At 64.1% G+C, this 23010-nt stretch overlaps 1 protein-coding gene across 10 annotated transcripts; it reads left to right on the top strand.

Moving 5' to 3' along the window:
* The first annotated feature begins 4675 nt into the window (after positions 1 to 4675).
* On the top strand, positions 4676 to 20256 carry FGFR3 (fibroblast growth factor receptor 3). Of its 10 annotated transcripts, none has more exons than XM_036921429.2 (18): positions 4676 to 4881; positions 5257 to 5466; positions 10362 to 10631; positions 10868 to 10921; positions 12720 to 12889; positions 12975 to 13098; positions 13171 to 13361; positions 15170 to 15314; positions 15763 to 15953; positions 16374 to 16522; positions 16887 to 17008; positions 17090 to 17200; positions 17270 to 17460; positions 17586 to 17708; positions 17784 to 17854; positions 18031 to 18168; positions 18350 to 18455; positions 18546 to 20256. In XM_036921429.2, exons 2-18 carry the CDS (start codon positions 5358 to 5360, stop codon positions 18690 to 18692), a joined length of 2412 nt encoding a protein of 803 aa, XP_036777324.2. In that variant the 5' UTR covers positions 4676 to 4881; positions 5257 to 5357; the 3' UTR covers positions 18693 to 20256. The 10 variants fall into 10 exon arrangements, with proteins under 10 accessions (XP_036777324.2, XP_036777325.2, XP_036777322.2 ...); XM_036921430.2 differs by having other exon boundaries at positions 12717 to 12889; positions 15766 to 15953; XM_036921427.2 differs by having other exon boundaries at positions 12717 to 12889.
* Positions 20257 to 23010: the final 2754 nt, after the last annotated feature.

Genomic DNA, 23010 nt, shown 5'->3' with positions numbered 1-23010 from the left:
CCCGAGGGCTGAATTCCCACTTCGGCTGGAGCCTGTGGAGCCAGGCCTTGTTTGTTCTTAGCAGGAAGGCGGGTGCTGGGGGGTGGGGGAGAGTGGAGCCTTTTCCAAAAAAAAATAAAATAAAAACGCTCATTTAGAAGGCTCCTAAGACATGCTGAACTCCGAAAGGGTCTTGGAAAAAATGCTGAGAAGGTTTAAATGTAAATGGACCCAAAACACCATAATTAAATTTCCCTTAAATTTACCAGAGTTTGGGGTCAAAGAAAAAATAAAACTTAGGGAAAATACACTTGAGGTTTCAGACAAATGCCAAGTGCTTAGGAAAATAGATTTCTGAGCTGCTCAGCAGCTACCGGCCTGGCCCTCGCCAACCCCAGGAGCCAGGGCGGCCTTAACCCCTCCCTGGCCGGCTCCGGCCACCTCTCCACTGCCCTCGTATTCAGGCCCACCCCCGAGGGCCTTCCTCACACCCTGGCTGGCCCTCCCCAGCCAGACCCTCCTCACTGCCAGCTACCCCCTCCCCTCTGCCCTGTGGAGGGGCCCTCTGTGCCAGGCTCCGTGTTGGGAGCTGGGGGCCCCTCACCCTCAACCTGGGTTAGAGTCCAGAGGAGCCAGAGCCTTCATTTCCCCCCAACCCCCAACCCCTCTCACACGCACATCCCCTGAACCCCCTGCCATTTCTCTCTCATGTCCCCCCCAGACCCTCTGCCACCCCACATCTCTCTCACGTCCCCACCACCGCCTCTCTCTCGCATCCCCCACAACCCCCTGCCACCCCACCACCTCTCTCATGCGCACCCCCCTGCCCTGATGGCCACCTCTCTCTTGCTCCTGGTTTTGCTCATCCTGGAGCAACCATATTCTCCAAACTTAAAGTCAGGACTTGAGGTCTAGTGGTCTGAATGAACCAAGAGGCAGAAAGGTCAAAATGTTTGGACTGGGGTTGTCATAGCACATCCAGGAAGACAGCCACCCAACAGCATATGATTCATGGTGTTGCCCTTTTTGCACAGCCTGCCAGGAAGCTCAGAGCTAATTGAGGATCTCATACAGTAGCTACTGTTGGCCAATGGAGTTTGGAATATTTTCTCTTCTCCATGTTCTTTAAAACTCCATTTTCATATAATGAGCAAATCAGTTATTCTTTTCTTAAAACTCCTCCTCAAATTTTTTGAGAATAAATTAAAAAGAAATGACCAATGACCCACAACAGCCATGGCTTCTCTAAAATCTGCCCTTTCTTCTTTGTGAGGAGGGGGCCAGCCCACCCCAACTCAGTATGACCACCAAGGGGCCCTCTTCCTTCACCGTGTGGCACCACTTCCTGGCACCACTGTGCCCTGCCAGCAATGTTTCCGGAGATGGTGGGGTGTGTGCTGGGAGGTGGGGAGCTCCCACAGGAAGATGAGCAGCCCCCTCAAGCTCCCAGAAGGCTCCTGAAGCTCCCTCAGGTCCCCCATCCCTCTGCTCAGCCTTGCGGCAGGGCAGAGAGGAACTCCCAGCGGCAGCCCCATCTCTGAGCCAGGTCTCCTTCTGGGAGGCAGAGCTGAGCACAAGGCTTCAGCCAGGGGCTCCCGCTGCCCTGGATTTCAGGCCAGGCACTGGCCTTGATGGGCACCTATCAGGTACAATGGCGGCCACATCCTGCCAGGAGTGCTGTGGATGGCTGCCAGGCTGTGGATTCAGGTCCACACCAGGGGCATTCTCACTGCTGAGCACACCTCCCTGCCATCAGCCTGGGCCTGGTGGGGGAGGCAGGCAGGGTGGAAGCAGGACTGGCTGTGGGCAGCCTGCCAGGGTCCCTGCACCCAGGCACACAGCAGTAGGCACCCCTCCCACTGCACCCTGCTTCACTCTCACCACACAGGCCCCAGCAAGCCAGCCACCCCACTCTGAGTCACCGACCAGGATGGGCTGGGCTGGGCTGCCCGTCAGCCCCTGACTCTAGCCCTGCCTTCAGCCTCCCACCCTCACCTTCACCTCCACAGGGGCCCTTCTGGGTGTGGGCCTTGAGAGACAGGGTGGGCATGTGGGGGGAGGGGACAGGGAGCCATGAACACTGAAGCAGAGGCTCTCCAGCCCCGCGCACTCGCCCCCTGTTCAGTGGGCCCAAGGAGGGCCTACCTCACTGGGTGCCTGAGGCCTGAGCCAGGTAATGCTGCAGGGGTCTATGGGAAATGCTCCATCACAGGGTCTACAACAAAATAGTGATTACTAATGGCTAGTTTAGAGATGGCATTGCCGCAAGCTAGGAAACATGGGGCTGATGGCAACGCACACAGCAGGCCTCGCCCTGACGCCAAGGGAAGGCCCCGAGAAACAAGGTGCTCCACCTGAACACACTGGCTTGGAAACCGTCACGGTGGACGATACAATTATGTTGTCAATAAAAATGCCTTCAAGCGATGCCCTCCCCTGGTGGCAAGGGTGGGGCCAAGTGAGCTGCCACTCCTTTGGCATTGACAACAGGCAATGCTCAGATGCCCTGGGAACAATTTGGCAGAATCAGCTAAGAGCCACAAAGATGCTCCCATTCCTTGAGCTAAATGCCCCTGACAGGGCCGCCGCAGTGGCAGCGAGGCTGCAGGCAGCACCAGAGGAAGCATCTGCCACAGGTGTGTGGGGGCCCCCAAGAGATAGGCCCACACCTGGACCCCGCAGCCTGGGACCACGACTTTATTTGGGAAAAGGGTCTTTGCGGGTGTTATAAATTAAGCTCTTGAGATGAAGTCATGAATTATCTGGGGAGCCCTACATCCAATGAGAGGTGTCCTTAGAAGACATGGAAGAGTAGAAGGCCATGTGACTGCAGAGGCAGAAACTGGAGGGATGCGGCCACAAGCCAAGGGATGTCTGGAGCCCATGGGGCAGCTAGAGGCAAGCAGAGGGAGCTTGCAGAGGGAGCTGACCCTGCCCGCCTGGACCTCAGCCTGCTGGCCCCCAGAGCTGGGGGGGCTAAATTTCAGCCAGTTGGTGGCAATTTGTCACAGCAGCCCTAGGAGAGGAAGGCTGGCTGTGAAGTATCTGGGGTCGCCCAGGTTTGTGCCAGGTAAGGGCAGCATGGCCCCCAGCCTGCACGCTGAGAGAGGGGGAACAGAGCAGAAGTGGGGGTGCCCGTCTCCACCTCTCTCTCCTGCTAGTACTACCCACTGGCCAAACCCACGCAGAAGCTGGAGGGCAAGGGAACTGAGATGCTGGGGTGATGGGGCAAGCTCACAGAGATGGACAGGAGAAGAGACTGGTGGTACATGGAGAACGGGGAGCAGCCAAGACAGGCCCACGGCTCCTGTGGGCACCTCTGACAAGGAGACCGTCCTGGGGACACAAAGATGGACAGTGTTCCCTCTCAGGGGCAGGGGAGGCAGGATGCCGTGCTCGGGTGTACAAGGGCACACAGGGCACAATGTAGAGGCCCTTCCTGGGCCTCAGAAGTGCCCTTTGGGAGGCTATCCCTCTGGTACCAGCAGATGGCCCCTTATCCTTGCCCTGCCTCAGGCTGACTTCCACAAAGGTTTCTGGAATACAGACCCAAATAATGAGCATCCCCAGAGAAAGGGGGCTGAGGGGCCAGCCATCCACCCAGACCCAGGCATATGATGTAACTGATGAAGCAACTGGTTAATAGATAAGAACAGAATGTGCTGCTGTGGCCCCTGGACAGTATCCTGGGAGAGGACCTAGATGGGGTGGCCTAGGGCTGTGCACTGGAGGGGTCTGGACAGCCCCCTGGGGTTCAGGGGGGTCTCGGGTCTGTCTGGGGGACACAGGCTTAACCAGGCAAAGAAGGCAGCATACGACAGAGGGGCTGATCTGTTCAGGTAAGCACAGGGGTACTTTCATTGTCCATTTTCCTGATGAGCGAACCAAGTCCCAGGAGCCACAAGCCGGGTGGGTCAGAGACACTTGTCTGAGACAATCTAGAGCCACAGCCAGGTGCCACCCTCTGACTTCCGTAGGCCCCTAGCACGCCCTTGGCTTTCCTGAAAGTGGGAAAAGAGCCCCTTTCCTTGTGAAGGTGGGCACATCAGCCAGTCACCGTGGGCCCTCCAGCCCCTTGTTCTCCAGTCTGATGCCTGGCAAGCACCCACTCTCTAAACCTGCCGCAGGCGCTTAGTAAACCCATCAGTGAGCCCAAAGCTCACGCGGAGCGGGCGGACAGGCAGAGGCGCCTTTCTTCCCCTGGCCTTCGCTCACCCAGCCGCGCCCCCGCCCGGGTGCAGTCCTCTGCTCCTCCATCTGAGGACCCGCTGCTCTAACCCTTCTCAGTGAAGCCCCTCTGCCATGCTTCGCTCACTGAGACCACCCCTCTCGGAGTCTCCGCGTTTCCGGGTCTGAGCCCCTGATATGCGGCCGGGCGGTAACTGGGACTGCGCGCTGGGCAAGCAGAGGGCAGCGAGCGGCCTCTCTGTGCGCCCGCCGGGCCCAGTGGAGACATAGAGGGCCTCGCCGGCGCTGCCCCGACTCCCACGCCCTCCGAGACCGCCCGGCGCCCCCGCCCGGTCCCGCCCCCTCTAATCGGCTCGTCAGCGGGCCAGGCTAGCGGCGGCCCCGCCCCCGGGCCGCCCCAGGGGAGAGGCGTGTCCCCGCGCCCCAGAGAGTCGGGGCGGGGCGTGAAAGGGGGCGTGGAAGGGGGCGTGGTGGGCGCGGACCGGCCCCCACTGGCTGCCGCGCGCCCGGCCGCCAAGGCTCAGTGCGCGGCGGCGGAGGCGGAGGCGGCGGCGGAGGGGGCGCGGGCAGCCGGTGCTCCGCGGTCCTGCTCCACCCGCCGCACCGACGCACCGGCGAGCCGACGACTGGAGGAAGGGGTGCAGGCGCTGGGCCGGCGGACAGAGAGCCGGCGTAAGAGCCGCACGCAGCGAGTTGGGCGCCGGCGGCCGCCAGGTCGGTGTGTGGAGCCGGGAGGGCGCGGAGGGGTCGAGGCGGGCGCACCGCGGGGCTAGAGCGCGGGGCGGGCTCGCATCCCCAGCGGTCTTCGCGGCCGGGCCTGGCGCGGCGCAGGCTTCCCGCTCTGGAAAGTTTGCCGCCGCCGCCGCCGCCGCCCTGGGAGGGCTCTGCGGCAGCCAGGGAGGGAAGGGGGGAAGGGAGGGACCGCGGCGGGAGGCGGCCGGCGCCTGGCGGCCCGGGAGCCTAGGGCGAGGGCGGCGGGCGGGCGGCCGGGGACCGGACGCGCCGAGGCGCGGGAGCTGGGCCGCCGCTGTTCCCTCCCCTGCGCGCCCCGGCCCACCAGGGTAACCAGCTGCCCTCCTCCTCCGGCAGACTGCCGAGCTGCGCCCTCCTCCCGCCGGTGCCAGAGCCGGGCCATGGGGGGCAGCATGCCAGTGTGTGTCGCCTGAGGACACCGTGACCCCGGCCCCGCTATGGGAGTCCCGACTTGCGCCGTCGCGTTCTGCGTGGCAGTGGCAGTCGTGACCGGCGTCGCCTCGGGGCCCCAGGGCACGGAGCAGCGCGCGGTGCGGAGAGCGGCAGGTGAGGAAACATCCGAAAGGTCCGCGGGAGGGGCCCGGGGCTGCAGCGGGCGGAGGCGTGAGGGCGGGGAGCGGGCGCTCGCGGGGGGGCTGCTGCGGGATCTGAGCGGGCCCGAGGGCGCGCCCGGGCTGGCACCGCAGGGCCTGGGGCCGGGCTTTTGCCGCCCTCCCTACCCGGGGATCGCGGCCACAGCTGAGGCGGCAGATTGTGGGGCGCCTGGAGCCGCAAGGCTACCACCCAAGCGGCTTCAGCCGTCCCCGCCCCCCGCGGCTCCCCAGTGGAGCGCAGCGGGCCCCGGGCGCCGCTGGAAGGACGCAGCGGCTGCGTTTCCACGATTCCCATTGTTGTTCTGCGAGTTCTGCTCTGACCGCGGAAAGTTTCGTTGTTGGGTGCGCTCTCCACCCCGCTTCGCTCCCCAGTGTATGGCCAGCTTCGGCCAGAGCAGGGGCTCGGACTTTGGAGGAGCGTGGGGGACGCATCAGCCCGCGGCCCGACCCCTGCCCCCTGCAGGACGAGGTGACACCTTCTCGCGCCTCCGTTTCCCTACCCTCCACCCTGCTCTTCTGCCCTGTGGGCGAAGGGTGCGCGCCGAACTCCAGGCGGGGCGCCGGGAGGTGAGAGGGAGGGTGTCGGAGGGACGCGGACCGCGGCCCTGGCTGGCCGTCAGGGTTCGGCCGGACGTCGGAGGTACGCGAGGAGTCCCGCGGGGCGAGCGCAGGAGAAGGGCGGGGGCGCGTCTGTGCGCCGGGCCCGCCCCGCACACGCGCCGCGGCTTTTGAGGAGCAGCGCGCACGGCCCCCCGCCGGCCCGGCAGAGCGCCCCGAAGCCGCCGCCCGCACGCGCGCGGCCAGGCTGCAGGCTGGGCGAGAGGGGCGTCCGCCCCCGGGGACCGCCGGCTCGGGGCGCGGGCGGGGCCGCACGCAGGGAGGCCTTCGCCCGGTGAGCTCGCGCCCCACCCGGGCGAGACCCGAACAGCCGCCCCTTTGTACCTCGGCGCGGCCACAGACCGCGCATTGATGGCGGCCTCGCGGGGAGGTGTGAGCCGAGGCGGCGGGCGCGCCGTGCCAGGGGGGCGGCGGCCGCGCAGGATGGAGGCAGATGGCCGCCCGCCCCTCCCTGCGCCCCCGCGCCCCATTCTCCCGCGGCGGCTGCAGCCTCCCGGAACAATGTCATTTTTTTATGAATGAAGTGGGCCCGGCGCTTGAATGCGCGTGTCATTCAGCGGCGTGACAGAGGCCGTCGGGAGGTCAGCGCGCGCTTTTAGCGCCTGATCTGGCGGCCCCCGCTTCCAGAAAGCCGAATAGGCTGTCGTGGGGGGAGCCCGGCATTAGCATTCGCATTCAGATAAAGATATTACTCCCTACGACCAGGGAATGTCAACTAGCCCCGGGGGAGGGGGCGCGGGCGGGGCTCCAGGCCCTCCCCTGGACCTCCTGCGGCTCCGGGGCTGCGATCCCCTCCATCCCAGCGGCTCGCACCGCCAGGCCTGGGGGCGGAGCTTGCGGTGCCCCGACCAGGGGCAGGCCTGGGGCAAAGGGCGAAGGAGGGCCTCCAGGGGCCAGGGCCTTCTCCCTCAGCCGGAGCGTGGCTGCCCCCTGCCCCCTGCAGTAGAGCTGGTGCCACAGGTCAATAAACCTAATCCGGTTCCTTAAGGAGATGGGCCTGTCAGTGAAATACAGAGGCCCGGCTGCCACTTCCCTGGAGAATGTAAATTAAGGAGCTGGAGCTGGCTGGGGCCAAGGGCCGCTGGACTGCCCTGGCCACCCAAGGCCTGAGCAGGGCAGCCTGCCTTCCCACATGGGCCCGTGCTGAGGGCGGAGGGGCCTGGTCGGGAGTCCCCACCGTGAGCTTCATGGGCTGGCGCTCCCCCTGCAGGCTGACCCCACCCGGCTAGGAGGGGTTTCTGGGGGCTGCAGGGCATGTCCTGGGAAGGCTCAGGCCTCAGCCTCCCCCACCCTTGCTGGTTGGGGCTGGACTTTGAGCCCCAGGATCCTCTAGGTGGTTCATTAACCTGGCTGAGCCCAAGGCTGGACTTCTGGCCTCTAAGCCCCTGCAACCCAGCCAAGGCATACCCTCACCTCTGGAGCCTCCGATTCTAATTGAGGCCCCACCTCAGGCCTTGTGCACCCCGTTTCCCTGTTGAGCCTAGAGGGGAACAAGGGACCCCAGGCACAGGTTTGGAAGGGGCAGGGCAACAGGCCTGAGTGATTAACAAGTGAGCAGGCAGCAGGTGGGCCCTCTTCTGGTAGGGGCTCCCAGCCCCAGGCCCTGCTTGAGGTGTTGAGTGCCACCACGGGCCCCCCCACCGTCCCCTCACCTGTCCTCCTATCTGTGAGGACCAGTAACTGCAGGGTTCTGGGAAGGCAGGGCCGGATGAGCCTGTATGCCCACATTAAGCTGCTTGGCCTCCCAGTCCCAGCTTGTTTGTTCTGTTACAAACTTTTTCAGAATGTTCTGGGTGCGGAAGCAGGAAGGCCGTATCTTCCCCCATGACATCAGGTCCCTTTGGGATGCCCTCCTCTCTTGAGCTCTTTTAAAGCATGTACCTGCTGCATAGCCCAACCTTCTGAGGGGCCTGGACCAGACCCCCCTACCATGCAGGGATCTTGCTGGGCGTCTGCTCCCCCTGCAGCAGAGAGCTCCCCACATGCCCAGAGCCAGGACACTTCATCCCACCCAAGAACCCACATCCTTTGGGGTGGCCGCCTCCAGTGGGTCCCTCTGAATCAAGTCAGACTGATGTTCATTCTCTGGGGTCACCCCAAGGCCCTTCTGATGGTGTTGTCCAATCCCTGTGCACCACCATGCACTGGGGGGGCCTTAACTGTAGTGACCCCAAATGGGAACAATCACCCTGGCGGGGTGGGCAGCCCCCTGGACAGGCTGGCTCCACCCATGGCCTGGGGGGTGTCGGTCCATGCAGTAGCCCTGGTCAGGGAAGGTCTCTTGTCCCCGCTAGCACTTTAATCACATGGTGGCCTCTAGCCGGCTGGCGGCTGGGTTTTTTACCCTGTACTACAGCAGGGAAAACTGAGGCACAGGGCCAGTGAGTCAGGGGAACTCTGCGTGCAGGCTCAGCTCGGCCCCACAGGGGCATTGTAGCTCTTGGGCTGTACAGGTGGGCTACCCTGGGCGTGCAGCCGTGGTCAAACTCACCATGTGGCACGTGGCACCCGCCTTGGCACACACAGTCTTTCCTCCCATGTGTAGGCTCCGGTGCTATATGGGGTTGGTGAGCCCCTTTTTGTTGACCAAAAAAGACTCCTTTCTGGAGCTGCTTGAGGGCTGAGGAACCCCCTGCTTGTGCCCCATTGCTCCCCGGGGAGAGCCTCAGTCTGCCCATCACCTTGGGCTCTGCCCACGCTCAGCATCCTGTAGCCTGGCACTGCCCACACAGCCACTGCTGGGCTCCCATAGGGTCCCTGTGGCCCCGGGTAGGCCTGCAGGACCAGAGACCCTGCAGCTCGTCTCAGCCCTGGTCTGGTGGGTCCCTAGCCTTGCAGGCACCTAGTTGGGTAGGGAGATAGTCAGGATAGGGGTCGGCCCTTGGCTGAGTGCAGGGCCCTGCCCCCTCCTCCCCAGCAGATAGCTGCCAGGCATGGCTAGTTGGGGGCTGTTCTGTGTCCCCCTGGTCTCCTGCTGGACCAGGTTGAAGCAAATACTTGTGTGGATGGCTTGGCCTGCCATCACTACCCGGACCAAACCGGAACGAACCGCTGTTGCCTTTGGGCCAGGGCCTGGTGCTGAGGCCGCCGCGCCAGCCTGTTCTCTGCCTTCTGGGGGGCCTCGAGGCTCCTGGTGCTGGGTGGTCCCCACAGTGGCCAGGACTGGGGGTGTGCAGAGGTCAGGCCAGGAGCCCCACTGTGTGGTCCCTAGGGACACAGACTCCATGGACACTTGGGAGACGCTTCTGGTGGGCATGGGGCTGGTGGGGCTGTAGAGGTGGGTGAACGGAATTGGGCTTGTCCTGGGAGCCACGGGCTGGTGTGGCCAGAATGGACAGCTGGGCCCTCGGATATAGGCCACACATCGGTAGAATGACAAGTAATGGCACAGCCGCCCCAGCTGGGTCTGGGGAGGGAGGCTGGCACAGTAGGATCACCCACCCCTGTCCCGGGCCCTGAGCCCAGGCTGCTTGCCTGCACTGGGCATTGTCTGGCCCTGGCAGGGAGGCCTGGGAGTGATGCTCAGCCCTGCCAGTGGGGTGTCCCTTGGTCTTGGGCCTTCTTAGTCCCTTGGGTAACCATTGGGCAGAGGAGGAGCCCAGGGGGTCACTGGTAGACATGCATCCTCGGCGAGCACCCTCCACCCCAACTTCTCAGCACCTGTCAGCTCCTCAGCCCAGTGCTAAGGGTCCTGCTCTGGGCATCATCCTGTCATCTGTAAACGGGGGTCCCAGGGCCCTTTCCCCAGTGGCCTAGAGGACCCCTCGGCCAGACCTGGTATCCCATCTATTTGTATTTCTGATTCTCTGCTCAGCATGTGTTTATGCCATCGTGCTGCTAAGGTGCAGGTGGCAGGGGCTCCCTTCTAAGTCAGCACAGAGTGTCCTGTGCCCCGAAAGCCCTACCCCAGGCTGGGCCCAGCCCGTGTTCGCCTCGGGTGACAGCCTGTAGTGACTGCTTGTCTCCACGTTGTCTGTGTCAGCACTGCAGCAGCAGAGCTGTCCTGGGGACAGAGACCTGTTGGCAAGGCTGAGACTCTCCGCTAGCCCTTTGTGGGCTCTGGGTGTGGGCTCTTCACCCCTGCCCAGCCTGCCAGGCCCCAGATGCCCCCCTGCTGCAGCCTCTGCCAGCATGTCTGTGAAGTGGGGTGCTGTGGTGCTTCTCAGGAGGGTGGAGTGCCCGCTGTGCTTGGTTGGAGGTACCTGCCTCACAGTCCCGTCTCACCCACAGAGGCCCCAGGACCTGAGCCTAGCCGGCAGGAGCAGCTGGTCTTTGGCAGCGGGGACACCGTGGAGCTGAGCTGCCCCTCGCCTGTGGGTGGTCCCGTGGGGCCCACCGTCTGGGCCAAGGACGGCGTGGGGCTGTTGCCCTCGGACCGCATCCTGGTGGGGCCCCAGCATCTGCGGGTGCTGAATGCCTCCCACGAGGACGCTGGGTCCTACAGCTGCCGACAGCGGCTCACCCAGCAAGCTCTCTGCTACTTCAGCGTGCGTGTGGCAGGTGAGTGCCTGTGGCTGCCAGGCAGCACTCTGCCCTGAGGGGCAGGGTGGCCGCTGGTGGGAAAGGAGAACACCCCCAAGGAGGCAATGTATGAGTGGGAGCTCCAGGCGGGCAGGTAGAGGCAGGCCGTGAGGGAAGCATGCCACTTTGCAACTGAGAAGTGTCAGCATCGGGATGTGGGTGCTGAGCCTTTGCCCCTCACCAGCTGCTCACACGCGCCCTTCCCGGCATTGCAGATGCTCCATCCTCCGGGGACGACGAAGACGGGGAGGATGAGGCTGAAGACACAGGTGAGACTAGGTTTAGCGCACAGCTCAGGGGTTGGGTACCTTTTCCCAGCAGGTGGGCCTGCTCCCCACCTGCCTAGCCCCCACCATCCCCAGGTATGGGGCCTCCTGCTCATCAGGAAGGTGAGAGATGGAGGCCTCGGACCAAGTCCCCAGGGTCACACCAGGTGTGGGGTCCCCTCGGTGTGAGGTGGCCTTGAGCTCTGGGTGGCAGGCTGGGGCTGGGAGGGGACACTGAGCTGCACAGAGTAGCTGGGCCCAGGATGGGCAGTGGGGCCAGTGGGCGAGGTGCCCCTTCCGCAGTGTGGGTGGGCTGCTGCAGGGCCAGCTGTGGGGTTGAGGGGCTTGGGCATTGGGAGAGGACATTGGCCATGGCACCAGGGGCACCGAGTCTGGCTGTGTAGAGGTGGTGCTGACAGTGTTCCCTGGTGACAGGCTGTGGGTATGGGAGACCAGCTGAATGACAATATGCAGGTATTTTGGTCTGAAACTGTGAAGAGCATTTGGTGGTGGAAGAGCGGAGTTTGAGATGCCAAGAGATGGGGCCCGGGGGGCCTCGGATGTAGCAGGCAGGGAGGCAAGGGGAACTTGCCAGGGAGACAGAGCTGGACAGAAACCAGAGAGAGGAGGGGTCCTGGGCAGAGGGGAACCTGGGGGAGGACCAGGCTCCAGGGGCTTGTGTGTCCACCCTGCCTGAGGTGCTGCTGGATTTCTTCCCTTCTCTTTTTTCCCTTGGGCTGCCAGGAAGTTCAGAGCCAAAGTCCCAGCCTGGCTGCTCTCCCCACCCCTCTCCTGACTAGGCCACCCCCTTCAGCTCCTGTTGGTCCCTGTGCCCCGGCCACCTCAGCCTGGTGTGTGGTGGTTCCACCCAAGTGGGCCGGGACCCTGAGGGTCACTGGCAGGGCTGCCACCCAGAAGGTGCGCTCTGTTGTTGAGTAACTGATGTCCCCCAGTCCCAGGGAACAGCCCCTGCCACAGCCTGCTGGCTCTGGTCATCCCTGGGGTCCCTTCCCCAGCCTCCAAAGGCCTGGGCAGACAGCCAGGTGTCTCTTCCCAGTGTCTGTCCATACTACTTCCACCCCAGGCCCCAGCATGCTCACTGTCCAGCAAGATGGCTCTGTGGACAACAGCGAAGTCATGGAGAGGCGTTGCCTTCCCCCGTCCAGGCCTCTGCTGCCTCCCTCCTGGGAACTCGAGGCCCAACGGAGGAAGACCAGTTGGGCTGTGAGGGTGGGGTGGGGTAGGGTAGGGCCTCCCTGACGTCATGTCCTTTCCATGTCGCCATGTCCCCACTCCTGGCCCATCAGGCCCTGGGGCACTGCAGAGGGTGGCTCAGGGTCTCCAGGGGGCAGCTGGGCCTGACCTCCTGGGAAAGTGTCCCAAGACCTGGCCCTGTTCGTCTGTCTGACAGGGCTTGGTGACCTGGATGACTGGTCCCCCTGCCAACTAGGTCTCCCTCTCAATGGGCTTGCCCCCAGTGTGCCTTCCTGGGTGGGTGGGTGTTTTCCAGGGGGATGCCCTGGTGACCTGAAGGGTCCTGGGCCAGGGTGCAGTGCCCTGGGTCCTCTGGGCTGGAGTGGGCACTAGGGGAAATGGACAGGGAAGAAGGCACTGCGGGCCCGGCTCTGAGAGTGCCGGTGGTGGTGCCGAGGCACCTGGGAGCCTCATCTGGCCTGAGCAGGGGCCCTTGAAAGGCCAGTATTCCTACCCAGTAGGGGAAGCTGGGGAGCAGCTTTCAGAGAGGGGGCAGGTGGGCCCCCACCTATCCTGGTATGGACTTCATGTGCTTCTCCACCAGCAGGGGCCCCTTACTGGACACGGCCCGAGCGGATGGACAAGAAGCTCCTGGCTGTACCAGCCGCCAACACTGTCCGTTTCCGCTGCCCGGCCGCCGGCAACCCCACTCCTTCCATCTCCTGGCTGAAGAATGGCAAGGAGTTCAGAGGCGAGCATCGCATCGGGGGCATCAAGGTGGGCCTGCAGCAAGTGGGTGGCACAGGGCCTGGCCATGGCAAAGGGTCTTCTGCCCACTGCCGCTCACTGTGTCTGCCCACAGCTGCGCCACCAGCAGTGGAGCCTGGTCATGGAGAGTGTGGTGCCCTCCGACCGCGGCAACTACACATGTGTGGTGCAGAACAAGTTCGGCAGCATCCAGCAGACATACACCCTGGATGTGCTGGGTGAGGCCCGGGCCGGGGGCGGGGGTGGGCGGGCACAACCAGAGCAGCCCCTGAGCGCCGCCTGCCCCACAGAGCGCTCCCCGCACCGGCCCATTCTGCAGGCGGGGCTGCCGGCCAACCAGACGGTGGTGCTGGGCAGTGACGTGGAGTTCCACTGCAAGGTGTACAGCGATGCGCAGCCCCACATTCAGTGGCTGAAGCACGTGGAGGTGAACGGCAGCAGAGTAGGGCCGGACGGCACGCCCTACGTCACTGTGCTCAAGGTGGGTTCAAGGTGGGCGCCGCCACTGGCTGGCCACAAGCGGCGGGCTGGGGGCTCCCTGTTTGTGAGCCCGTGGGCCTGGCCCTGCCAGGCCCCTTGCCCAGGGACTGGGAAGCTCGTTGAGTTAAAGGGGTGGTGGTTGGGGCCCAGGCTGGGGCATGGGCGTTGGACCTTCAGGGAAGAAGCGCTGGGGGCTGGGGCCCGCCCAGCCCTGGGTGGGGCTGGCTGGGGAGGTGGGTTGCGTCAACAGCAGCGCCCTGCAGTGAGCCCTCTGCCTCCTCTGCTCAGCGGGCCTCAGTCTGGGAGGCCGCCTGCAGGGGGCGCCAGTTCCAGGGCCTGGGGCCCAAGTCTCCTCCCAGCACCCTCTGCGCCTGAGAGGCTGGAGCTGCTCCTTGGGCTGGCCCCACCGGGCGGGGCCAGCGGCCAGCACCCTGCCTGCTGCCCTCGGGGCAGGGCAGCCTCGGCTTTGCCCCAGGCTGCAGGGCTGGAGGCCGTCCCAGTCGGAGTGGCTGCGGCACTCTTAGCGCAAAGAGAAACATCTGTCTGTAGAGACCAGACAGGCTGATGGGGCCGGGAGCCGGCACACCGGCTGAGGGTGGGGGTCCAGGCCGAATCGGATAGGCCTCTGTGAACCCTGTGGGGTGGTGGCTCTGTGCCCTGGCCAGCACTTCCACTGTCGGCCCAGCGGCACCGCAGCGGGTCCAGCCTGGACCCCAGGGGTGGACAGGCCCAGCCTCAGCCCAGGAGGCCTCTCTGAGGGGCACCAGCCAGGGCCGACCTCCAGGTCGTGGAGGGTGGACACAGAGGGCACATCCTGTGGAACCACAACCATGAGGTGCCTCTGTACCTCCCCCAGGCAGCCTTCCGGCTGGCCCAGCCCAGCCCCCATCCATTCCTCCGGGGTCTCCCATTTCCTGCCTCGGAGCCTCGGGATCTGGCCTGTCCTCGTGGCAGGGTCTGCACCGGGCCTGCTCCCTGCACGCTGCTCTGCCTGGCCAGCGGCCACGGGCGCGCCTGAGCGGGGGTCTCTTATCCCCGCAGTCCTGGATCAGTGAGAGTGTGGAGGCCGACGCGCGCCTCCGCCTGGCCAATGTGTCCGAGCGCGACGGGGGCGAGTACCTCTGTCGAGCCTCCAATTTCATAGGCGTGGCTGAGAAGGCCTTTTGGCTGCGTGTTCACGGGCCCCAAGCAGGTAACAACTCTGTCCCACGCCTGCCGGCACGCCGAGCTCCAGCTCCAGCGCCCTGGCCGTGTGCCCACCTGCACGCCCCGTCCTGCTCGCTCCTGCCCCCGTGGCTCGCACTTGCTTCGACATGGCCATCTCTGCAGTGCTGGCGCCTCTGGCCTCTGCTGCAGCCGCCTGCTTCAGGCCCCTGTGGCCTGTGCGGACCCTGCCTGCACCCCATGCCCCCCAAGGTCCTCACCGTGGCAGGGGCTATGCCCCCCGTTCCTGAGCGTCCGCTTCTGCCTCTCTCTTGCCCGGCTCCACTGCTGCTCACCTCCTGTCAGTCTGTCCATCCGTCCCCCTGCCTGCACCCTCCCATGTTCACGCTAACCCACATGCTGCATTCAGTAGCACGCTGCTGGCTGCACGCCTGGCTCTCACCTGGGACAGAGGACTCGCCGGTGGAGGGACTGGCTTCGGGCTCGGTGTGGACGCACGAGGCGGAGGACCCTCGGCCATCGTGGCCGTGGTGGTGGCAGCATTTCCCTTGCAGCCTGGCTGGATCGTCGCCATGTGGACCTGGCTGTGTGGTGCCCGTGGGAGGTGCTGGCGCTCGCCTATCGCACTCTGTTCTCTCTTTGTAGACGGCGGGCGCTAACACTACCGACAAGGAGCTAGAGGTTCTGTCCTTACGCAATGTCACCTTTGAGGATGCGGGGGAGTACACCTGCCTGGCGGGCAATTCTATCGGGTTTTCCCATCACTCTGCGTGGCTGGTGGTGCTGCCAGGTACCGGCTCCTGCAGCTGCTCACTCTGCACCTGTCCTCACGGGTCGCTGGCTCGGGGCACACCAAAGCCGCCAGGGACAGGCAGGGAACCCGCAGCTCATGACCGCCTGCCCCACAGACCCTGCACCAGGCCCTCCTGTGCCTGGTACGGGAACAAAGCCAAACACTGCTGGCCAGGTCCCCGTCGCCTCGGTGGCAGCTCTGGTGTCTCCCTGGGCGGCGGGTGTGGGTGCTGCTGGCTCCGCTGGGCTCCGCTCCTGGGTCTTCCCCTCCTGACTCAGGTGTTTCTGACTGTAGGACCCTCAACAAGTGGGGCCTTGAGGCCTCAGCATCCCCAACTGGATGCTGAGCCCCCTCTGTTGCCCCCGTGCTGGTGGCTCTGGCTGCAGGCTGCCCATGGGGGCCCCCAGGAGGCTGGGCTGGGTCCCCAATGCCAGTGTCTTTGCAGCAGAGGAGGAGCTGGCGGAGGCCGGCGAGGCCGGCAGCGTGTACGCAGGTGTCCTGAGCTACGGGGTGGGCTTCCTGCTCTTCATCCTGGTAGTGGCGGCAGTGACGCTCTGCCGCCTGCGCAGCCCCCCGAAGAAGGGCCTAGGCTCGCCCACCGTGCACAAGGTCTCCCGCTTCCCACTCAAGCGGCAGGTAACAGAAAGTAGCTGCCAGGTTCGGAGCCACCCGTCCACCCATCCCAATTTCTAGTACCTCCCCTCAGCCCACTCCCCTGGGCCCCAGAGTGCAGGGCCACCCTGTGGCAGCAGAGAGCTGGGATCCACCCAGGGACTCAAGTCCGCAGTGTGTGAGCCAAATTCTCTGTGTCCTTGTGATTCCTGCGTGGGCCAGGGTTACTTTGGACTATAAACATTAAATCTTCACTTAGCACCTGCTCCCATGCCCAGCACTCACCCAACCAGACCTGCCTGCTCAGGCAAGCCAAGGCCTTGCCTTGCGGCCCTGCCCCATACAGCCGGATGCCAGCCCGCCCTCCCGACCCAAGCAGGTGTCCCCGGGGCCACACCCCCTGCCCTGTGCAGCCCGGGCACCAGCCCGCCCTCCTGACCCAAGCAGGTGTCCCTGGAGTCCGACTCGTCTATGAACTCCACCACGCCACTGGTGCGAATTGCCCGGCTGTCCTCCGGGGAGGGCCCAGTGCTGGCCAACGTGTCAGAGCTTGAGCTGCCTGCTGACCCCAAGTGGGAGCTGTCCCGAGCCCGGTCAGTGGTGGCAGTGGGGCGGTGTGCCGGGGCTGGGGGCACAAGCAGGGTGGAGCCCTGTGGGGAAGGAGAGAGACCTGACCAGGTTCACATTGGGTCAGGGAGAAGTCAAGGCTTGTTGGTGTGGCCTCTGCTGGGGGTGGGGGAGTAGAGGAGCCTGGGCTGGGTCAGAGGCCCTGAGGTGAGTGCCCTGGGTGGCGACCCCCTCCCACAAAGTGCTGGGTCTGGATGGTGTGGCACAGGGCAAGGGGCCAGAGGGCAACATCCTTCATCCTGGTGAGCAGGGTCTTGGGCGAGTGGGCATGCTCCCTGGAGGTGGTGGTGCTGGCTTCAAAGGCTCTCTGCTTTTCTGCTGTGCTGCCAGGCTGACCCTGGGCAAGCCTCTGGGGGAGGGCTGCTTCGGCCAGGTGGTTATGGCAGAGGCTATCGGCATTGACAAGGACCGGGCCACCAAGCCCATCACCGTGGCTGTGAAAATGCTGAAAGGTGAGGGGGAGCCAGGGCCGGTGCCGGGGGGCTGGTCCTGGCTGGGTCAGCCATGCCTGACACGCCCCTCTGCCCATGCAGACGATGCCACAGACAAGGACCTCTCAGACCTGGTGTCGGAGATGGAGATGATGAAGATGATCGGCAAACACAAGAACATCATCAACCTGCTGGGGGCCTGCACACAGGGCGGTGAGTGAGTGCGTGGTGGGCAGGGGGCCTGGGGGCCTGGTGTCCCTGCTGAGGCACCTGTGCCGGCAGGGCCCCTGTACGTACTGGTGGAGTATGCCGCCAAGGGCAACCTGAGGGAGTACCTGAGGGCGCGGCGGCCACCTGGCATGGACTACTCCTTCGACACCTGCAAGCTGCCTGAGGAGCAGCTCACCTTCAAGGACCTGGTGTCCTGCGCCTACCAGGTGGCGCGGGGCATGGAGTACCTAGCCTCGCAGAAGGTGAGTGGGGGCGGTGGGGAGGGGCACCAGGCTGCCATCACGCCACGGCAGGGTATCTGGGCCTGCCAGGGCTCTGGGGGGTGGGCCAGGGAAGGGCCTCAGCCTTGCCCCCCGCGCCCGCCCAGTGCATTCACAGGGACTTGGCGGCCCGCAATGTGCTGGTGACCGAGGACAACGTGATGAAGATTGCGGACTTTGGTCTGGCCCGTGACGTGCACAACCTGGACTACTATAAGAAAACCACGAATGTGAGCCTGGCCCAGGGCAGGGGGTCTGAGCCAGGGGGAGACCTGGCTGCCAACATGTCCCTCCCCTTCTCCCAGGGCCGGCTGCCTGTGAAGTGGATGGCGCCCGAAGCCTTGTTTGACCGTGTCTACACCCACCAGAGTGATGTGTATGTGGCCCAGGGTGGGGGGCGCTGGTGGGGGTGAGCTGTGGGGGTGGAGGACCCCCATAGTAGCCCCCACGGCCTGGCCCATTCCTCCAAGCCCCAGTGTGGTCCATTCTGGGGCAGGTGGGCTGCTGTGGGCTTGGGTGGCAGAGTAGCTAACAGTTCTGGGCCTCCCCCAGCTGGTCCTTTGGGGTCCTGCTCTGGGAGATCTTCACTCTGGGGGGCTCGCCGTACCCTGGAGTCCCTGTGGAGGAGCTCTTCAAGCTGCTGAAGGAGGGCCACCGCATGGACAAGCCGGCCAACTGCACGCACGACCTGTGAGCGCACTCACCGTCCACCGCCCTGCCCGCACCTGTCCACAGGGGGGCTCCCAGGGACTTAGTGCCCTGGTCTCTGTGGCCTCAGCCCCAGGGTGGGAGAGAGGCCGCCCCAGGCCATTCCTGAGGGAAGGCAGGGAGTGGGCCCCAGGCAGGAGCTGGACCTGAGCACCCCCACCAGGTACATGATCATGAGAGAGTGCTGGCATGCAGTGCCCTCGCAGAGACCCACCTTCAAGCAGCTGGTGGAGGACCTGGACCGCATTCTCACCGTGACCTCCACTGACGTGAGTGAGGGCTCAGCTGGGTGGGGGCGGAGTGGCATGGGGAAGGCACTGCGCTGACTGCTGCTCAGCCGCCTGGCCGCCCACCTGCAGGAGTACCTGGACCTGTCAGTGCCCTTTGAGCAGTACTCACCAGGTGGCCAGGACACCCCCAGCTCCAGCTCCTCAGGGGACGACTCCGTGTTCGCCCATGACCTGCTGCCCCCAGCCCCACCCAGCGGCGGGGGCCTGCGGACGTGAAGGGCCGCCGGCCTGCAGGCTGAGCCCAGTGATGTGAGGGCGGAGCCCAGCCCACTGTGCTGCTGCTGCTGTGCGGCTGCCCACGGGCCCACCAGCCCAGGCATGAGACCTGGTGTGGATGGATGGAAGGACAGGCGACTTCACGCATGCGCGCGCGCGTGTGTATGTGTATGTGTGTGTGTGTGTGTGTGTGTGTGTGTGTGCAGGCCTCGAGCCCCCTGGGTGCCCACCCTGCTATATAGTGACCTCCTGGCCACCTGTGCTGGCAGCACCAGGGGCACTGAGTGTAGAATGTAAGGGGGCTGCTCGCAGGGCACCCCCTCCCCAGGCTCCCTTGCTCCCCCCTGCCCCCAACAGGAACTATGGGGGTGGTGGCCAGGTTCCAGAGTTCAGGACAGGCCAAGGCCCCTCCAAGTGCCCAAGCTGAGCTTGCAGGGAATCCCCCCTGTGGCACAACTCCCACCCGAGTGGCCCCTTGCACCCGTGTTAGCACACAGCCCTCACTCCCCAGCCTCCCCACTTCCCACCCTGCCCCTCGGAGACTGAAATTACGGGTACCTGAAGGCAGGAGCCTTTAACTTCTCTCTGAAAGGTTTATTCCAGAAATGTGTGTACATTTATATAAATAGATGCTGTGTGTATGATATTACACATACATATATTTAAAAAGTCTATATGGAGGAAGAAAGGCCGGTACAGCTGAGGCCGTGAGACCCTGGGGATGTGGGGTCCCTGGTGGGGGGCCCTGGGGGACTTGCTGTTGAGACAAATGCAGATACCAGCAGAGGATGGAGGGGCTTTCCCAGCACCACAGTTTTGTTTTAAAAATTGTACCTGGACTTGTATATTTGTAAAGCTATTTATCGACCCCAGAACCCCTGTCCCCATCCCTGGGCCTCAGGACTCAGTGTTCAGCTGCTGCATGGCAGAGAGGGTCCCGCTTGGTTTAGAGGAATGGTTGAGGGTGTGCCCAGCCCACACCCAAAGGCCAGAACCAGCCTCCTTGCACCCCAAAGGACCATGAATAGCTGGAGGTTGTCCCAGGGAGGGTATTTTATCATCTTTGCAGGAGACATAGATTTCTATAGGGTTTTTCTTTAGGAGACTTATTTTGGGGCATTTCCATGCAGTTAACAATTGCCATGTGTTCCGGGAGGGAAGACAGTTTCCAGCAGGGGCGAGCCCTGCATGCAGGTTCCCAAGTTACTAGATGTTACAAGTTTTTATATATATATATATTATACATATATATATAATATATATATATATAATTTATTGAGTTTTTACAAGACGTGTTTGCTGTAGATTTAACACTTAAGCAATGCTTCTAGACTTTAATAGCCCAGACTGCTACCTTTCAAAGCTTCAGAGAGAAAGCCGTGAATTCAGTTTTGTTACATACTGTTACTACCCCGAGTTCGGGTGGCTGGTCTCTGCTCATCAGCCGGCCCATGGGGCAGTGGCTCAGGGCACTCTGTTCTAGGGTCCCCAGCCTTTCGGGAGCCAAAGGTGTCAGCCCAAATGGCAGATGGGCTTTCCAAAAAATAAACAGATGACTGGTTCACATCCTCTCCTGTTTTCTTGTCCCCTGCCCTCCACCTGGGACAGACAGGGTCTGCCCTGGGAGGGGTCACAGCTAGCCGCTAGGACAGAGTGGGACTGGCTGCTGGGGTCACACATTCTAAAGGTCTCAGTCCAGGACGAGGCCTGGATGAAGCCAGGGTGAGGGTGGCCCTGTGCGTCCAGCTGCATGGTGGCCCAATACTGATAGGGCAGGACCTCGGTCACAGTGGACTTCATTACCTTAGGCTGGGGTCCCCCAGGGCAGGGGAATGTAGGGGACATGGTATCCATGGGAGGGGCTGATGGGACCCCCCATAATGGAGAGGGGTTTGGTGCAAGGATGAAGGGCTCTGGGCCTGCTGAGGCCCCTGGCTGCCCCAGCTCACGGAGTCCAGGTCCCTGTAGCCAGTTCTGAGGCTGCCGCCTCACCCCACCCGCTCGCACCTGCCTACCCAGTCAACTGGGGTGGGGAGGCTTCTAGGTGAGTCTCCCCACAGAGCCTCGGGTAAGCAAAGCCTCACCCCGTTTGAGCCGGACGTAAGATGAGTGCCTCCTGCCTGAGGACCCACCAGTGCACTGGTACTCTGCCTCCAACCCTCAGCTAGTTGGAGTAGAGGACAGTGACAGGATCTGGCCCACTCTGTTCCAGCTGGGTGCGCTCAGAGCAGTGGAGGGGAATGCATCTGGGAGGGCTTCCTGGAGGCTGTGGCAGTGCCCAGGACAAGTGGGGAGACCAGGGTGGATCCGGGGCAGGCAGCCATGCAGACCTGCACAGGTTCCCCCGGAACCCTACGCTGCCCAGGGCTGGCTGTCACTCCCTGACTTGCCCCTCCTTCCCCTGTCCCTCCTCTAGTCTCTGGGTCTCGGGGAACCAGCTGGTCAGCCAGCCGCCGGACGGTGTACACGTTACTCTCAGAAATTCACCTGACTTTTGCTGTGTTCAACTCACCTACGTGAGGGCCTTCCGGGGTCTCGGGGCAGGCGAGGCCGCCAGGGTCTGTTCAACGGGCTGCCAAAGCCTTGGCCCCACTCGGGGAAGGCCCCCGGCACCGCGCCCCAAACCTCGACCCCCACCCCTCCAGCCTGCCCGGCCCCGCATCTGTGGCCAGCAAGGTGGGGACACGCGGCTACTGTGACGGGCGCGCCCAGGGAGGCCAAGGGGGGAAGGAGCCTGGAAGCAGTCGGCAGGGCCAAGGTTTGAGATGGAGCAGGGAGGAGGGGCCGGCAGGCGCAGGCGGGGCGCCCCCTAAGCGCTGCCGACGGCCTCCCCGACCCTCTCCGCTCGTCTGCATTGCCCAGGACAGCGGGGCCTGGGGAGAGTGATGGTCCCAGGCAGACAGACGGGCACAGATCGGGTGGGCACCGGCAACTCCGCCCTCTCCTGGGCCGGCAGCTTCCCTGCCCCGGCCCGCCTGGCCCCCATCCTGCAGCCCGAGCCCCGCCCCTTCCACCAGTCCAAGGCCCGCCCCTCCGCCAGCCCCAAGCCCGCCCCCTCGACCAGGCCCCGCCCCTCCCGCTTCACCTCCCGCCGCGCGGGGCGCAGTCTCCCCATCCTTGAGTCCCAGAGGCCGTGGGGTACGCCTCCGGCCCGGAATTAACTGCAGGAGCAGAGCGCCGACCGTCGAGTGCCTGCCGAGGGTCCTGGGGCCCCGTTCCCGGACCCCCAGGCCCTACCTCGCCCTGCATTGTCTCCTGACGGCCTGGGTGGCTCACGGGCTTGTATCCTGTGGACCCCCGGCCGGCACGCCCTCTCCAGGAGGCGCTGAAAAGTCTTGGGCACAGGGCCCAGGTCAGACAGGGGCACAGGGTCGCGGAGAAACGTGCGCATTATGCCCAGGGCGCGTGCCAGTCGCCCCTGCCGGCTGCCCCTCCTCAGTGCCTAGTCCGAGGGGCCTGCCCTCCCTGCATCTGCTGTGGCCCTCCGGGAGAGGCAGCTGTGGCTGGCTGCTGCGTCCAGGACGCCAGCCCCACCTTGGTGAGCACCCCCAACCCCACCCTGGGTCCACCTTCTCAGAGGCCTGGTGCCTTTACTTGGCCTTCTGAACTGAGGAGGCAGGAAACAGGCTCCAGCCAGGCCCCGTGTCTGTGCACCCGCTGTGGCCCAGTTCAGACCCCTGCTGCCCACACTGAGGGGTTCACATAGCCCTGGTCCATCACCTACTCCTGGCCTGACCCGAAACCAGAGGGACCACACGCAGTCCACAGCACACGGGGTCTGGGTACCTGCCCAGGTCCTGCGATGAACCTGGATGAGGACAGTGGGTCCAGGAGCCAAGCACGGGGAGGGCAAGGACTCATGCCCAGCAGCCCCCTGCCAGTGCTGCACCTACAGAAACAGCATCAGGAGCCATGGCCAAGGCCAGCTGCAGGGCAAGAGTGGATGCAGGCAAGGGCAGGGTGCTGGGCCTTAGCAGAGTGGAAACCACCCATACAGCCCCCCAGAGCCTGGTGTGCATGCAGGGGTGAGGCCACCTGCAAACAGGCTGGTGTCCTGGGCTCAGGGTGGGGAAGCAGGGCATTGTGCCTGTCCTGCTTCTGGGACCCTCTGCCTGGTGGCCCTCTGGGGCTTCCCTGCCCATACTCCAAGTCACGCCTTAGCTGTCCACGTGGGACAGGGCAACCCTGCTGGAGCCCAGGGACTTGGGCTGGAAAAGGGGAGGGACAGCCCTGTCGTGGATGTGGGTGAAGTGGAGGCTATGAGCTAGCCCCTTTACCCATGTACCCCTTAGGCTCTCTGGGCCCTGCCAGGCATTGG

This window comes from Manis pentadactyla, chromosome 5 (genome assembly GCF_030020395.1).
Source record: "Manis pentadactyla isolate mManPen7 chromosome 5, mManPen7.hap1, whole genome shotgun sequence".
Lineage (NCBI taxonomy): Eukaryota > Metazoa > Chordata > Mammalia > Pholidota > Manidae > Manis > Manis pentadactyla.
This window is presented reverse-complemented; position numbering and strand designations above follow the sequence as displayed.